Source organism: Grampus griseus, assembly GCF_964374135.1.
Source record: "Grampus griseus genome assembly, chromosome: 19".
Taxonomy (NCBI): domain Eukaryota; kingdom Metazoa; phylum Chordata; class Mammalia; order Artiodactyla; family Delphinidae; genus Grampus; species Grampus griseus.
The window spans coordinates 13,227,771-13,245,334 of NC_139013.1; the positions used below are offsets into that span (position 1 = coordinate 13,227,771).

Consider the following 17,564-nt stretch of genomic DNA (forward strand, 5'->3'; position numbering starts at 1 on the left):
CTGACCCGGGGCGCGACCATCGGAGGCCTGTCCTGACTCCCGAACAGATGGGAGGCAGGCGAGGCCCGGATCTGCCTCCAAGCCCCGCCCCGCGCCACCCGTCTGCAGGCGCCAGTAGGTAGGCGAAACCGGCGAGAGGCAAGAAGAGGGACTTCGGCGCAGGGAGGCTGAGATTCACGCACCCGGGGTCTCCAAGGGACCTGTTGGCAGACGGACCGTTTGGGGGGTCCGTTACACCCACGGAGCGGGCGCCGAGGGATGGCTGGGGCCCCTGCAAATTCCCTAAAGTCGCCCCCCACCGCATTACCACCTGGCTGCTTCGCAAAGTGCTGCAGGGGGGCAAGCCAAAGCCCCACCCCCGCCAGATCGTGACCCTCCTCAGGCCTCCAGGGACAAAAAGTGCCCTCGGAGATCCAGGCCCGGACCCGCCCCGGCCACGCAATCGCTGTGTGACCCTTAATCAGTGTCTTCACCTCCCTGAGCCTGCTATCCTCCTCTATATGAAGGAGACACAAACACACACAGGAGGCGCACAGACGAGAGGCTAAGACTTTATTTGTCACTCAAGAGCCCTGTGCCCCGTCCCCACCTGCCCTCCTGGGAAGGCTCAGAAGATCTTCACAAACTCCAGCTGCACGTCCCCGCCCACTTCCATCCAGAGCGCGCGCTGTGGTGGGAGCCGGTAGCTGAACTGGTGGTATTCCTCGTCCCCGATCACAACCTGCAGGGGCAAGGAGACACGGTTTATGGTTCCCGAGGCGACTGCGGGGTCATTCCCGACTTGTACCCACGCTGCGTGACCTCGTCACCCACGCAGCCCCGCATTAGGGAAAAGGGCTGCTGTTGATTCTAAGCCCTTGCCGTGAGGAGTCAATGAGCTCATTGCTGGCACGGAGTGCTTTGTAAGCTTTGGCGGTGGATGTGGTCTCCACGGTGCCCGCGTCCACCGCCTCACTGTGACGCACAGATTGAAAGTGGAGAACGGCCTGGGTGGTGGAGGGTCTACAGCGACCACTCCCTGCCGGGACTTATTCTGGGTTCTGTCTCCCAACCCATCCATTCCCCTGCCCCAGAGCCGCTACGTCAGGCGCCAGTGGACAGGGAATAGGGTCCGGGGTGTCCACGCCTCCCCGCTGGACACCCACCCTTTGGGCTCGTTCTCTCGTGTCCTTGTCACCGCCATACGCCTGCCCTCTAGTGCGCTTGCGCCAGGGGAGGTGAGGGACTGGGGACGCCGTGGCCAGCCTTGGCCGCGCCTTTGCACCCCACCTCTGACAAGGGCCTTCCTGGCCTTGCCAAGGAAAGAGACCTGGGTGTTGGCGGCCACCCCTGTGGCAGAGACGCACCTGGAAGCCGTCTTTCTTGGCAATGAGGTGCAGTTCGAAGGGCTCCCCACGCTGGAAGGCAGGGCTACCGCTGCGCTCCTCTGAGCCCCAGGCGCTGCACTCCATGGTGTTGAAGACCACCGAGGATTCATCCAGACGGGGGTTGAAATGCAGGACGATCTCACTGTCTGGATCGTCACTGCACAGCAGGTTTATGTAGAACCTGTTAGGTGGCGGATGGGAGGGGGCGTCAGAGAAAGGACTTACCGATTGCCGAAGCACATCCAAGTCCACAGGGACCTGAGAGCCACACGCCAGTGAAGGAGGGGTGGTGGACTGGAGGCCAAGGAGCCCAGGTTCCAGGACATCCAGAAACCAACTGGGGACCTGGACACACATCCACCCAGGCAAGGGTCACTGCACTACGGCCTGGGTCCCCCGCATTTCCAGAGTCTGGGAGTTGCCGAGGAGTCATGGTCCTGAGACAGGGGTGCCTCCGATCCCCCAATTCCCAGAGGGCCGGGAGCAATACCAGGGACCCCAGTATTCCCAGGCATCGTAGATTCCCAGAAATCCTGAAGCTCCCGACCCAGGAAGTCATAGGTTTGATTGCTGAGGCCTCCCAGGTGCCCAGGGCACCTCTGACTCACAGGCTGTGTTTCCACAGTTGCTTCAGACTCAGACTGGAAGTCTTACTATAAGTAAGAGCCTTGGATTGCCCTGGAACTCCCAGATTCTTAGAAGGTTGTAGGGACCCCAGGTATACTGTCCTGGGACAAATGAGTAAAGACATCAGATTCCAGAAGGTAGGAAATAGCTTGGAGATTCCAAGATCCTGGTGGGCAAAGCTGGCCTGGGGCTTGTTCTCTGGGCTGTGAGAAGTGGGGTCAGCTGAGCCTGGAGACCTCCCACCCCTTACCGCAGAGGCTTGGAGGTCTCACCTGGCAGCATCTTTGGGGACAACACCACGAATTCTCAACACAGTGCCAACTTCGAAGCTCTTGGCCAGCGAGGTCCTGTAGGGCACGTTCTGCAGCAGCAGGGGTGCGGGGGCCAAAGTGGATCAGGGAGGCAGATGAGAGAGACACATGGGTCAGTGCCGGGGAGAACATGACCAGGAGCCAGGCCAACAGAATCAGAGAGCAGAAAGGGCACAGAGGCAAAGGAAAGAGAGCCAGGCGTAGGGAAAGGATTGGAGAGAGGAACACAAAGAATCAACAGGAAGATATTCAGAGAGGTAGAAAGTAAGGGGGGAACACCAAGGGGGAGATGGGAGCATGGGATGGATTGGGTCAACCCAGAAACAACAGCCCAGAACGTCATAGCACCCCCGAACACCCGTTTTCTCCTTGACACAGGAGACCTCAGCCAAGCCCCAGCCCCTACCCCATTCCAGTGCAGCCTTGGGTCCAAAACCTCGCCACCTCCACACCCCTGGAGCACTCACATATACCGGTGGCATGGCTGGAACAGCGGACAGGCAGTGGTTGTGGTGGGTATGGCTGCTGGGACCTTAAGTAGAAGCAGGGCGTGGCTGGCCCTGGTGACTCACCGTCACCCCTTTCCACACCCACCACCCACACCTGGCACAGACCCTGGCCCTGGGGCCATGCTGGCCAGCACCCTCCTTCTAGGGCCTCTGACACCCCTGCAGTCCCTGAGGATTCCCAGGTCCCTCTCCTCTGGGCTAATAATGATAGGAACAGTTAACAATAATAATAATAATAACACTATAGGGATTCCCTGGCGGCACAGTGGTTAAGAATCCACCTGCCAGGGGAGAGGACACAGGTTCGATCCCTGGTCCAGGAAGATCCCACATGCCTCAGAGCAACTAAGCTCATGCACCACAACTACTGAGCCTGCGCTCTAGAGCCTGCAAGCCACAACTAGTGAGCCCGCGTGCCACAGCTACTGAGCCCGTGTGCCACAACTATTGAAGTCCGCAGGCCTACAGCCCGTGCTCTGCAACAAGAGAAGCCACCGCAGTGAGAAACCCGTGCACGGCAACGAAGGGTAGCCCCCTCTCGACACAGCTAGAGAAAGCCTGTGTGCAGCAACGAAGACCCAACGCAGCCAAAAATAAATAAATACATTTATTAAAAAAAAACAACATCAGAGAAGGCTCATTGAGCCACCATCCCTCCAGCCCTAGCTTCCTGGTGCCTGGCGGAGAGAAAACACGCTCGTGCCCATTTCATCATGGAAAACTTGAGTTCTGAGAGGCTAAGCTGTGGGCTGCAACTCTGGACCCTCTCTCCCAGGTTAGGACCTGCTGACTAGGGCTAAGGACGTGTCTGCCCTGACATTCCAGTTTATGCTTCTGGAATATAATAATAACCATGGCAACAGCAATAATAATAGAAAAGGGAGCTCAGAGGGGCAGGGTATTTTGCCTGATGGTCACGGCTGTCTCCTTGGCGCCTAGTGCAGTGCCTGGCACACATAAGTGCTCCGTAAATATGGGTGAAAGAAGGAATGAAAGATAACACAGCTGCCATCAACGCAGCCTCCGGCCTTTCTAGCATGTGCCAGAGACCACTGATTTCAGACAGGCCACTGAGGCAGGGCCATTGATCCCCCTTATTTGACAGATAAGGAAACTGAGGCTCAGAAATGAGAAGCCGTTTGCCCAAAAAACACAGCTGTGCAGAACCATGGACACTGTGTCTCTGGCTTTCTTGATCTCTGGAAGTTTCTCTCTGGTTTATTCTGTCTCCAGGATGCCCTAGTCTCTCTGACTCTCTGTCTCTCTGGCTGTCCTGTGTCTCTGTCCCCCCACCCCCCGACGTGTTCCTGGTTCTCTCCTTCGAGTCTCTCTCCCTCCTCCTCCCAGAACCCTTCCTCTCTCCCATCCGATGTTCAGGACAAGGGGCAGGGAAGGAGGGGTGTCCTATGACCCGCCTCCCAGCCAGACCAAGGAAGAGAAAAAAGTGGGACCCTCCACCCAGGCCCATTTCCACTCCCCACAGCCCAAAACTCCAGAAGAGGAATCCAGGTATGAAGGGTGGGGTCAGAGGGAGAATGCTGAAAGAGGGTTCTGGGAGACAGGGAACGGGGAGGTGGGGAGCTGGGCAGAAGCCCCTCCTAGCAGCCCCTTCTCCGTTTCCGCCGCCCTACTCCCCGCACCCCACCCGCATTGGCGCCCCACCCAGCAGAGGGAGAAGACGCCTGGGGCAGAACCAGGAATGGAAACTCTGGGTGGAGACAAGCCGACTCAGAACCTGATCCACAGCCTCGCAGGCGTCCCAGCCTCCCTCCAGGCCCCTGACCACACAGCTAGGGCAGCTGGAGGAGCCAGGGCCTCGGAGACGGAGGCTGGGCAGCTGCATTTAGGCGTTTGGTTGGGGACTGCAGGCACCCCCATTTGGCAGAGGACAAAGCAAGCTTAGAGAGGGCCAGCCTCTCCCCAAGGCCTCACAGCAAGGACGGGCCAGGGCCCGGGCTGGAGCCGCTCTGTGTGCCAAGGGCACCTCATCGGGACTTTCAATAGAGAGGACAGTGGGGTCTGAGGTGGTGACACCAACATCTGCTCGGGTGGAGAGTTTCCCAGGACGAGGGACTCCATTACTCTGATCACTAAGGGTGTCCCCTTTCTGTACCTCATTCTGTATATTGCTGTGTATCCCACTAGCTCATCTGTTCCCCGATTTCTTCATGGTGGTTGGATATTTCCCCACATGCTGCCGACCTGCAAGTCCTGACCTTCGTGTTTGGCCGTATGTTTGCACTGAGTGTGTTACCAGCTTGATTGCTAGGTCATCTCTCAGCGTCAGGCACGGGCATCCCGGCTGGATTCGCATTCATTTGTGCTGGTTATCTTCCATCAGTTCTGGAATAACATGCTTAGGAGCGTTTTTGTCTCACCTCTAAATAAGTGGCGGATGTCCTCATTTCCCAATACTCTTTTTGTTTTGTCGAGCTGTAGGTCACGCTCGTAGATAATCCAGGTTTTACCGGAACACTTCCATGAGCCTTGACAATACACAGACCTGGGCAACCGCCACCCCAATCAAGTTTTAGCCCCTGAAACAGCCAGTCCCCCTCCACCTGCCCCAGGAAACACTGTCGCTCCTCAGCATTTGAGAGCCACCAAGCTCATCTGCGATGAAAACAAAGAAAGGGACGCCCAGCGGGCCGAGTCTGCTGGCCCTCCCCTCCTTCCGAAATAACTGGGGCGAAAAGTACTGAGTGCACCACGGTGTTTGTAGGAATTGAAAATCCGAGGCTCTGTCCATGTCAGCTTCTTGGAGACTTTGGGTTGGTTTTCATATACAGCGAAGAAAGTTCAGGGGCTGGATTGGTTTTGTAAGTTAGTTTACCAATGAGGAAAATGACATGTTTTAAAAATCTGACCTTTTTTTTTTGGCCCTGCTGTGCTTGACTTGTGGGAACTTTTTCCCCTGATGAGGAATTGAACCCGGACCCTCGGCAATGAAAGCACCGAGTCCTAACCACTGGACCACCAGGGAATTCCCCCAATGTGACTTTTTCTTAAGCTAGGAAGTCCGCTGGAAACCTTACAGTCCTATTTATAAATATAGTAAATTGTATCGATGCAATCACTTGCTAAGGAGAAGCAGGTGCTGTCATATTTGGTTCCATTGATAAACTGAGTTCATTAAACCCCTTTAAACATTTTAATCAGAATGCAGGATTTTGACATGTTGAGTTTGAAGTATTTCCACTGTCTCTCCAAGGCCAAAGTAATCTTGTACATTTCCGTCTCGCTCTGTGAAAACACTGATTTGCTGTTTCTCCTCCTCTTCTCCTTCCTTTCCTTCTGCTGAGCAGTTGGGTGCTCCAGCTGTCATGCTGGTGAGTAAGTGCTGCCTCTGGGGGGTGGGGGGCCCACAGGGCGGGGTGAGGGGGCTGAGGGGGCGCCCCTCCCCCAGGGCTGGGTCAGCTGGGGTGTCAGAGGGAGCCGGTGAGGAGGGTGCTCAGCTGGCCCTCAGGAGGTGGGTAAGGAGGGTGGCGGGACAGCAGGGAGCGCAGCCCGGACGTGGGAGGAGGTGTCTGTGCAGGGCTGAGGGTCACTGAGAGGTGCTGGAGCCCAGCGGGGGAGGGGGGCTTCCCCAGGGGGAGGAAATGCCGTGTGGGTGTCAGCGATGGAAGCAAGTCCAGAGCTGCTCTCTCCCTGTCAGAGGAGGGACGTATAGATGTGGACCAAAGAAATGGGCCGTGAACCCTGTGACATCGGGCTGGAAACGGAGGTGACCGTGTGAGCTAATAATTACAAAATTAAATTTATGTTAACATTTTAGGTGTGATTTGTACTGTGATTATATAGGAGAATTATGCTTCAGAAATGCACACTGTGGGGACTTCCTGGTGGTCCAGTTTAAGAGCCCGCGCTCCCAATGCAGGGGGCCCGGGTTGGACACCTGGTCGTGGAACTAGATTCCCCCCTGCTGCAACGAAGACCTGGTGTAGCCAAATACATTTTGTACAAAATGCACACGGAAGTATTTAGGGGTGAAGTGTCATGATGCCTGCAACCTGCCTTGCAGTGGTTCACAGAGAGAAATGGCAGATGTGGAAAATATGAACGCGCCTGGGAGCCTGGCTGACATCTCTGCAGGCGTTCACCGTCCTCTTCTTTTAAGTTTGCTGTAAGTGTGAAAATTTTCAAAATGCTGGGGGGATAAACCAAACTTGGGGTTCTGATTTTACAGAATCCGGACTACCGCGGTTCCCAGAAAGAGCATCCTCTCCAACATCCCTACCCCCCCAGATGAGGCCTTGGAAAGCAGTGGAGACAAGAAGAACCTCCCTGGAGGCAGAACCAGAACGAGTCTTTGATCTTCATGTCCAGTGGGCTTATCTTTGCTATGGACCAGTGTCTGCTGCACGTTGCCCTGTTTCCCGTTTCCTGCATAAAAATGCCTTCACCGGGCTTCCCTGGTGCGCAGTGGTAGGGAGTCCGCCTGCCGATGCGGGGTACGCGGGTTCGTGCCCCGGTCCGGGAGGATCCCACGTGCCGCGGAGCGGCTGGGCCCGTGAACCATACGCCACTGAGCCTGCGCGTCCGGAGCCTGTGCTCCGCAGCGGGAGGGGCCGCAGCGGTGAGAGGCCCGTGTACCACACACACACAAAAAAAACCCCAAAAATGCCTTCACCTTAGTTTACTGGGTGTCTAGGGCCAGCCTTGGCTGGGCGTAACAAAGAGGACTGTGAGTGTCTTCCACCAAAATCCTGGCCTCTGGGCTGGGCACAGTAACCAGATGGGAGCTTAAGGTTGTCTCCACTGGAAGGGGAGGTGAGTGGGGAGGAAGAGTACAGGTGAATATTATTGTAGACAAAGGGCTGCACTGTAACAGGGAGCACCAGTTGACCATCCAATATCCATTATCACTTTCTCTCTTAATCAGAGTCCTGACTCCGTCCAGGATGGCCATGTGGCTGTTGCATTTCCCCGGGTTCCAGTTACTTTTGTTGTGAAGCCAATTACCCCAACGCTTTGCGGCTTCAAACAGCCATCGTGTGTGTGTGGGCTCATGGCTTCTGTAGGTCGAGGGTTTGCACAGGGCACAGAGGGAATGGCTTGTCTCTTAAGGTTCCATGATATCTGGGCAGCCTCTGTTACTAGGGGGCTGGGGTCATCTGGGTGACCTGCACACAGCCTTCCTAGGAAGCCTGTGCATCTTCAGAGCAGCCGGACTTCCTTCATGGCAGCTCAGGGCTCCAAAAGCCAGCGCCCTTTCAGCTCACCAGACGAAAGCTGCCTCCTCTGTTCTCGCCTGGTCTGGGAGGTCATGCCAAACCTCTCCATGCTGCACTCTACTTGTTAGGAGTGAGCAGCTGAGGTTGGCCTGCGTTTAAGCCTCCACCTCATGGAGCAGAAGTGCCAAAGAACCGGTGGAGGTATTTTTGGTGGTAATTTCATACTTTTGTTATTTTTTTTTAAGATTTAATTTAATTTGTATATTTTTGGCTGTGTTGGGTCTTCGTTGCAGTGCGAGGGCTTCTCATTGCACTGCGGTGGCTTCTCTTGTTGCGGAGCACGGGCTGTAGGTGTGCGGGCTTCAGTAGTTGCAGCACGCGGGCTCAGTAGTTGTAGCTCGCGGGTTTAGTTGCCCCACGGCATGTGGGGTCTTCCCGGACGAGGGATCGAACCTGCGTCTCCCACACTGGCAGGCGGATTCTTAACCACTGCGCCACCAGGGAAGCCCAGGTTCTTTTCTTTTTTTTTTTGCTGTACGCGGGCCTCTCACTGTTGTGGCCTCTCCCGTTGTGGAGCACAGGCTCCGGACGCGCAGGCTCAGCGGCCATGGCTCACGGGCCCAGCCGTTCCGCGGCACGTGGGATCTTCCTGGACCGGCGCGCGAGCCCGTGTCCCCTGCATCGGCAGGCGGACTCTCAGCCACTGCGCCACCAGGGAAGCCCCGCAGGTTCATTTTTATCAGAGGACAGTCCCAAGACCGTGACTTCCCCCCGCTCCCCACTGCCCTTGCCGGCAGACTGGAGGGGCGTGGCCGTGGTGCCCAGTGGGCACACACCCCCGGCTCCACTCCGGCGCACTCTCCTGGAGGACTGAGGGCGGTGCCCTGGGCTCATCAGCAGGATCTGTCCCGAAGCCAGTCCGAGAGTGACAAGAGCCACACCTGCAGGTCTGTTCCACTGACCAGCCGCCCTGGTTAAGGGCCAGACGCCTGGGATCGTTTTTTGGCCCTGCATTCCCTGACTGCGTGATCTGAAGACAGTTGCTTTTCTCGTTATGTCAGTAAAACAGGGATGACAGCAGTCCCTACCTCCTAGATTCGATTAGATTACAGTGACAAACTGAAGGGTGAATGTTGATCAAGTGCCTAGAGCTGTGTGACACACACCAGGATATGCCATTTGCATGGGAGTAACTGCTGCTAGTGGGTTTTAGGAAGGGAGCCACATTCAAATGACACATTCTCCAAGTTTGATGTGTCAGCCACATGCATTCAGGTGACATTTTTGCCTGACCAAACTCGATCTAGTGTTTTGAGTTGAGGAGCTGAGCTCCTTTCCTATTTTTCTTGCCTGGTAGGGCCACAATGTTTGTAGATATTCAAATGACACAAAGGGTCCACACATCTTTTGCCTTGCCTGACTTTGTTTTTTGTTTTTTAATTAATTAATTAATTGTTTTATTTATTTTTGGCTGTGTTGGGTCTTTATTGCTATGTGCGGGCTTTCTCTAGTAGCGGCGAGCGGGGGCTACTCTTCGTTGCGGTGCGCGGACTTCTCATTGCAGTGGCTTCTCTTGCTGTGGAGCACGGGCTCTAGGCACGTGGGCTTCAGTAGTTGTGGCTCGGGGGCTCTAGAGCGCAGGCTCAGTAGTTGTGGCGCACGGGCTTAGTTGCTCCGCGGCATGTGGGATCTTCCCGGACCAGGGCTCGAACCCGTGTCCCCTGCATTGGTAGGCGGATTCTCAACCACTGCACCGCCAGCGAAGTCCCTGTATACACATTTAAATGTTTCACATGATCCTGGAGCCCTCATAAGGAAATAAATGCAAAGAAACAGCTAAACCTTCAAGCTAAGAACCATAAAAGCAATTGCGGAAAAGTAACTAATGTGTGGGGAGGCTAAAGGAAGATAAGAATTATTTTAACAAGGCCTGTTTTTATTGAACTCTCTAGGTCTCAGCTTGCTGATAAAAATGTTACTTTCCTTGGGTCCAAGTAGGGTGTCTTTCACTTAGTAGTTTTTATCTCCTGTTTTCAGGAGAAAAGGGGAGATTAGAATGCCCTTCCTGTATTTGCTGCTTTTCAAGTGCTTTTAGCTCAAAATAATCCTCATGCCAAAGGGGCATATTCTGTTGGTGGTGGTGGTGTTTAATATTTATTTATTTAGGCTGTGCCAGGTCTTCATTGTGGCATGCGGGATCTTCGTTGCAGCATGCAAACTCTTAGTTGTGGCATACGGGATCTAGTTCCCTGAGCAGGGATCGAACCCAGGCCCCCTGCATTGGGAGAGTGGGGTCTTACCCACTGGACCGCCAAGGAAGTCCCAAAGGGTAATATTTTGGGTGGCATATTTGTCACCCTTCAACACACACACACATGTTTACATCCATCTTTCTTTCTCTTTTATGTGTATGTAGTACTCATCAGTCACAGAGGGCAAGTATGACTCCACTCAGACAAGGTACCCGGAACAGTCAAATTCACAGAGACAGGAAGTAGCATGGTGGTGGCCAGGGGGTGCGGACAGGGGAACAGGGAGCCAGTGTGTAGTGGGTACAGGTTTCCGTTGGGGAGGTGAAAAAGCTCTGAGGATGGATGGTGGTGAGAGTTGCACAACAATGTCAATGTACTTGAGGCCACTGAACTGTACGTTTAAAACAGGGTTATAATGGTAAATTCCATGGTTTTCTATTTTAACACAATTTTAAAAAACATTTTAAAATAATCCTCTCCAAATAAATCTCCAACTCATGCAATCATTACTTCAAACAGACTTCCGTTTCCAGACCGATGTCACAGGGTTCACGGCCCATTTCTTTGGTCCACATCTATACGTCCCTCCTCTGACAGGGAGAGAGCAGCTCTGGACTTGCTTCCATCGCTGACACCCACACGGCATTTCCTCCCCCTGGGGAAGCCCCCCTCCCCCGCTGGGCTCCAGCACCTCTCAGTGACCCTCAGCCCTGCACAGACACCTCCTCCCACGTCCGGGCTGCGCTCCCTGCTGTCCCGCCACCCTCCTTACCCGCCTCCTGAGGGCCAGCCTCTGCTGAGCACCCTCCTCACCGGCTCCCTCTGACACCCCAGCTGACCCAGCTCTGGGGGAGGGGTGCCCCCTCAGACTCCTCACCCCGCCCTGTGGGCCCCCCACCCCCCAGAGGCAGCACTTACTCACCAGCATGACAGCTGGAGCACCCAACTGCTCAGCAGAAGGAAAGGAAGGAGAAGAGGAGGAGAAACAGAAAATCAGTGTTTTCACAGAGCGAGACGGAAATGTACAAGATTACTTTGGCCTTGGAGAGACAGTGGAAATACTTCAAACTCAACATGTCAAAATCCCGCATTCTGATTAAAATGTTTAAAGGGGTTTAATGAACTCAGTTTATCAATGGAACCAAATATGACAGCAACTGCTTCTCCTTAGCAAGTGATTGCATCGATACAATTTACTATATTTATAAATAGGACTGTAAGGTTTCCAGCGGACTTCCTAGCTTAAGAAAAAGTCACATTTGGGGGAATTCCCTGGTGGTCCAGTGGTTAGGACTCGGTGCTTTCATTGCCGAGGGTCCGGGTTCAATTCCTCATCAGGGGAAAAAGTTCCCACAAGTCAAGCACAGCAGGGCCAAAAAAAAAAGGTCAGATTTTTAAAACATGTCATTTTCCTCATTGGTAAACTAACTTACAAAACCAATCCAGCCCCTGAACTTTCTTCGCTGTATATGAAAACCAACCCAAAGTCTCCAAGAAGCTGACATGGACAGAGCCTCGGATTTTCAATTCCTACAAACACCGTGGTGCACTCAGTACTTTTCGCCCCAGTTATTTCGGAAGGAGGGGAGGGCCAGCAGACTCGGCCCGCTGGGCGTCCCTTTCTTTGTTTTCATCGCAGATGAGCTTGGTGGCTCTCAAATGCTGAGGAGCGACAGTGTTTCCTGGGGCAGGTGGAGGGGGACTGGCTGTTTCAGGGGCTAAAACTTGATTGGGGTGGCGGTTGCCCAGGTCTGTGTATTGTCAAGGCTCATGGAAGTGTTCCGGTAAAACCTGGATTATCTACGAGCGTGACCTACAGCTCGACAAAACAAAAAGAGTATTGGGAAATGAGGACATCCGCCACTTATTTAGAGGTGAGACAAAAACGCTCCTAAGCATGTTATTCCAGAACTGATGGAAGATAACCAGCACAAATGAATGCGAATCCAGCCGGGATGCCCGTGCCTGACGCTGAGAGATGACCTAGCAATCAAGCTGGTAACACACTCAGTGCAAACATACGGCCAAACACAAACACGAAGGTCAGGTCAGGACTTGCAGGCCGGCAGCATGTGGGGAAATATCCAACCACCATGAAGAAATCGGGGAACAGATGAGCTAGTGGGATACACAGCAATATACAGAATGAGGTACAGAAAGGGGACACGCTTAGTGATCAGAGTAATGGAGTCCCTCGTCCTGGGAAACTCTCCACTCGAGCAGATGTTGGTGTCACCACCTCAGTCCCCACTGTCCTCTCTATTGAAAGCCCCGATGAGGTGTCCTTGGCACACAGAGCGGCTCCAGCCCGGGCCCTGGCCCGTCCTTGCTGTGAGGCCTTGGGGAGAGGCTGGCCCTCTCTAAGCTTGCTTTGTCCTCTGCCAAATGGGGGTGCCTGCAGCCCCCAACCAAACGCCTAAATGCAGCTGCCCAGCCTCCGTCTCCGAGGTCCTGGCTCCACCAGCTGCCCTAGCTGTGTGGTCAGGGGCCTGGAGGGAGGCTGGGACGCCTGCGAGGCTGTGGATCAGGTTCTGAGTCGGCTTGTCTCCACCCAGAGTTTCCATTCCTGGCTCTGCCCCAGGTGTCTTCTCCCTCTGCTGGGTGGGGAGCCAATGCGGGTGGGGTGCGGGGAGTAGGGCGGCGGAAAGGAGAAGGGGCTGCTAGGAGGGGCTTCTGCCCAGCTCCCCACCTCCCCGTTCCCTGTCTCCCAGAACCCTCTTTCAGCATTCTCCCTCTGACCCCACCCTTCATACCTGGATTCCTCTTCTGGAGTTTTGGGCTGTGGGGAGTGGAAATGGGCCTGGGTGGAGGGTCCCACTTTTTTCTCTTCCTTGGTCTGGCTGGGGGGCGGGTCGTAGGACACCCCTCCTTCCCCGCCCCTTGTCCTGAACATCGGATGGGAGAGAGGAAGGGTTCTGGGAGGAGGAGGGAGAGAGACTCGAAGGAGAGAACCAGGAACACGTCGGGGGGTGGGGGGACAGAGACACAGGACAGCCAGAGAGACAGAGAGTCAGAGAGACTAGGGTATCCTGGAGACAGAATAAACCAGAGAGAAACTTCCAGAGATCAAGAAAGCCAGAGACACAGTGTCCGTGGTTCTGCACAGCTGTGTTTTTTGGGCAAACGGCTTCTCATTTCTGAGCCTCAGTTTCCTTATCTGTCAAATAAGGGGGATCAATGGCCCTGCCTCAGTGGCCTGTCTGAAATCAGTGGTCTCTGGCACGTGCTAGAAAGGCGGGAGGCTGCGTTAATGGCAGCTGTGTTATCTTTCATTCCTTCTTTCACCCATATTTACGGAGCACTTATGTGTGCCAGGCACTGCACTAGGCGCCAAGGAGACAGCCTTGACCATCAGGCAAAATACCCTGCCCCTCTGAGCTCCCTTTTCTATTATTATTGCTGTTGCCATGGTTATTATTATATTCCAGAAGCATAAACTGGAATGTCAGGGCAGACACGTCCTTAGCCCTAGTCAGCAGGTCCTAACCTGGGAGAGAGGGTCCAGAGTTGCAGCCCACAGCTTAGCCTCTCAGGACTCAAGTTTTCCATGATGAAATGGGCACGAGCGTGTTTTCTCTCCGCCAGGCACCAGGAAGCTAGGGCTGGAGGGATGGTGGCTCAATGAGCCTTCTCTGATGTTGTTTTTTCTTAATAAATGTATTTATTTATTTTTGGCTGCGTTGGGTCTTCGTTGCTGCACACAGGCTTTCTCTAGCTGTGTCGAGAGGGGGCTACTCTTCGTTGCCGTGCACGGGTTTCTCACTGCGGTGGCTTCTCTTGTTGCAGAGCACGGGCTGTAGGCCTGCGGGCTTCAATGGTTGTGGCACACGGGCTCAGTAGCTGTGGCACGCGGGCTCACTAGTTGTGGCATACCGGCCCTAGAGAGCAGGCACAGTAGTTGTGGTGCACCAGCTTAGTTGCTCTGAGGCATGTGGGATCTTCCTGGACCAGGGATCGAACCTGTGTCCTCTCCCCTGGCAGGTGGATTCTTAACCACTGTGCCGCCAGGGAATCCCTATAGTGTTATTATTATTATTATTGTTAACTGTTCCTATCATTATTAGCCCAGAGGAGAGGGACCTGGGAATCCTCAGGGACTGCAGGGGTGTCAGAGGCCCTAGAAGGAGGGTGCTGGCCAGCATGGCCCCAGGGCCAGGGTCTGTGCCAGGTGTGGGTGGTGGGTGTGGAAAGGGGTGACGGTGAGTCACCAGGGCCAGCCACACCCTACTTCTACTTAAGGTCCCAGCAGCCATACCCACCACAACCACTGCCTGTCCGCTGTTCCAGCCATGCCACCGGTATATGTGAGTGCTCCAGGGGTGTGGAGGTGGCGAGGTTTTGGACCCAAGGCTGCACTGGAATGGGGTAGGGGCTGGGGCTTGGCTGAGGTCTCCTGTGTCAAGGAGAAAACGGGTGTTCGGGGGTGCTATGACGTTCTGGGCTGTTGTTTCTGGGTTGACCCAATCCATCCCACGCTCCCATCTCCCCCTTGGTGTTTCCCCCTTACTTTCTACCTCTCTGAATATCTTCCTGTTGATTCTTTGTGTTCCTCTCTCCAATCCTTTCCCTACGCCTGGCTCTCTTTCCTTTGCCTCTGTGCCCTTTCTGCTCTCTGATTCTGTTGGCCTGGCTCCTGGTCATGTTCTCCCCGGCACTGACCCATGTGTCTCTCTCCTCTGCCTCCCTGATCCACTTTGGCCCCCGCACCCCTGCTGCTGCAGACGTTGCCCCACAAGATCTCGCTAGTCAACGGCTTCGAAGTTGGCACTGTGTTGAGAATTCGTGGTGTTGTCCCCAAAGATGCTGCCAGGTGAGACCTCCAAGCCTCTGCGGTAAGGGGTGGGAGGTCTCCAGGCTCAGCTGACCCCACTTCTCACAGCCCAGAGAACAAGCCCCAGGCCAGCTTTGCCCACCAGGATCTTGGAATCTCCAAGCTATTTCCCACCTTCTGGAATCTGATGTCTTTACTCATTTGTCCCAGGACAGTATACCTGGGGTCCCTACAACCTTCTAAGAATCTGGGAGTTCCAGGGCAATCCAAGGCTCTTACTTATAGTAAGACTTCCAGTCTGAGTCTGAAGCAACTGTGGAAACACAGCCTGTGAGTCAGAGGTGCCCTGGGCACCTGGGAGGCCTCAGCAATCAAACCTATGACTTCCTGGGTCGGGAGCTTCAGGATTTCTGGGAATCTACGATGCTTGGGAATACTGGGGTCCCTGGTATTGCTCCCGGCCCTCTGGGAATTGGGGGATCGGAGGCACCCCTGTCTCAGGACCATGACTCCTCGGCAACTCCCAGACTCTGGAAATGCGGGGGACCCAGGCCGTAGTGCAGTGACCCTTGCCTGGGTGGATGTGTGTCCAGGTCCCCAGTTGGTTTCTGGATGTCCTGGAACCTGGGCTCCTTGGCCTCCAGTCCACCACCCCTCCTTCACTGGCGTGTGGCTCTCAGGTCCCTGTGGACTTGGATGTGCTTCGGCAATCGGTAAGTCCTTTCTCTGACGCCCCCTCCCATCCGCCACCTAACAGGTTCTACATAAACCTGCTGTGCAGTGATGATCCAGACAGTGAGATCGTCCTGCATTTCAACCCCCGTCTGGATGAATCCTCGGTGGTCATGAACACCTGGAAGTGTGGCGAGTGGGGCTTAGAGGAGCTCGGCTTTGGCCCTGCCTTCCAGCGTGGGGAGCGCTTCGATATGCTCATCATTGCCCAAAAAGACGGCTTCCAGGTGCGTCTCTGCCACAGGGGTGGCCGCCAACACCCAGGTCTCTTCCCTTGGCAAGGCCAGGAAGGCCCTTGTCGGAGGTGGGGAGCAAAGGCGCGGCCAAGGCTGGCCACGGCGTCCCCAGTCCCTCACCTCCCCTGGCGCAAGCGCACTAGAGGGCAGGCGTATGGCGGTGACAAGGACGCGAGAGCACGAGCCCAAAGGGTGGGTGTGCAGCTGGGAGGCGTGGACACCCCGGACCCTATTCCCTGTCCACTGGCGCCTGACGTAGCGGCTCTGGGGCAGGGGAATGGATGGGCTGGGAGACAGAACCCAGAATAAGTCCCGGCAGGGAGTGGTCGCTGTAGACCCTCCACCACCCAGGCCGTTCTCCACTTTCAATCTGTGCGTCACAGTGAGGCGGTGGACGCGGGCACCGTGGAGACCACATCCACCGCCAAAGCTTACAAAGCACCCCGTGCCAGCGATGAACTCATTGACTCCTCACGGCAAGGGCTTAGAATCAACAGCAGTCCTTTTCCCTAATGCGGGGTTGCGTGGGTGACGAGGTCACGCAGCGTGGGTACGAGTCGGGAATGACCCCGCAGTCGCCTCGGGAACCATAAACCGTGTCTCCTTGCCCCTGCAGGTTGTGATCGGGGACGAGGAATACCACCACTACCGCTACCGGATCTCACCAGAGCGCGCGTTCTGGTGCGAAGTGGGCAGGGACGTGCAGCTGGAGTTTGTGAAGATCTTCTGAGCCTTCCCAGGAGGGCAGGTGGGGACGGGGCACAGGGCTCTTGAGTGACAAATAAAGTCTTAGCCTCTCGTCTGTGCGCCTCTTGTGTGTCTGTGTCTCCTTCATATAGACGAGGATAGCAGGCTCAGGGAGGTGAAGACACTGATTAAGGGTCACACAGCGATTGTGTGGCCGGGGCGGGTCCGGACCTGGATCTCCGAGGGCACTTTTTGTCCCTGGAGGCCTGAGGAGGGTCACGATCTGGCGGGGGTGGGGCTTTGGCTTGCCCCCCTGCAGCACTTTGCGAAGCAGCCAGGTGGTAATGCGGTGGGGGGCGACTTTAGGGAATTTGCAGGGGCCCCAGCCATCCCTTGGCGCCCGCTCCGTGGGTGTAACGGAACCCCCAATCGGTACGTCTGCAAATAGGTCTCTTGGAGACCGCAGCCTCGCGGAGAAGATGCGTGAATCTCCGGCTCCCCGCGCCGATGCCCGAGGCTTTATTCCTCTCCGTCGCTTCCCCGGCCTCCTGGCGCCTGCAGACAGGTGGCGCAGGAAGGGGCTTGGAAGCCAATGAGGGCGTCGCCGGCCTCTCATCTGTCCCCGAGTTGGGACAGGTCCCGCCAGTTCGCGCTCCGAGGCAGACACATACTGCAGCGACACGGGACGCGTAGGGCCGTGCTTCCGTGACCCCCTGCTGTCTAAAGCGCCGTTCTCACACTTCTTCCTCCTCGGCTCATTCAACGGCCCTGCGACCCCGGCCCTACCCGAGGGATTCTGGAGGGGGAACGGGCAGCGGGGTACATACAGAAGCCCAGTCAGCCCTGAGTGCCATGTGGGAATTTTCTGGTTTCAGGGGGGTGGTTTGGTTGTCCCTAA

The 17,564-nt window shown here is 55.4% G+C and overlaps 2 protein-coding genes across 2 annotated transcripts; one reads left to right on the forward strand and one right to left on the reverse strand.

The window, feature by feature from the left end:
- Window positions 1-607: 607 nt before the first annotated feature.
- On the reverse strand, window positions 608-2,787 carry LOC309837414 (galectin-7-like; the record flags this gene model as incomplete). The annotated part of the gene is made up of 4 exons (XM_082677890.1): window positions 608-721; window positions 1,347-1,548; window positions 2,267-2,355; window positions 2,773-2,787. 4 exons carry the CDS (start codon window positions 2,785-2,787, stop codon window positions 608-610), a joined length of 420 nt encoding a protein of 139 aa, XP_082534016.1.
- Window positions 2,788-14,529: 11,742 nt separating this feature from the next.
- Window positions 14,530-16,709, forward strand: LOC309836498 (galectin-7-like; the record flags this gene model as incomplete). Its single annotated transcript, XM_082676573.1, has 4 exons — window positions 14,530-14,544; window positions 14,962-15,050; window positions 15,769-15,970; window positions 16,596-16,709. 4 exons carry the CDS (start codon window positions 14,530-14,532, stop codon window positions 16,707-16,709), a joined length of 420 nt encoding a protein of 139 aa, XP_082532699.1.
- Window positions 16,710-17,564: the final 855 nt, after the last annotated feature.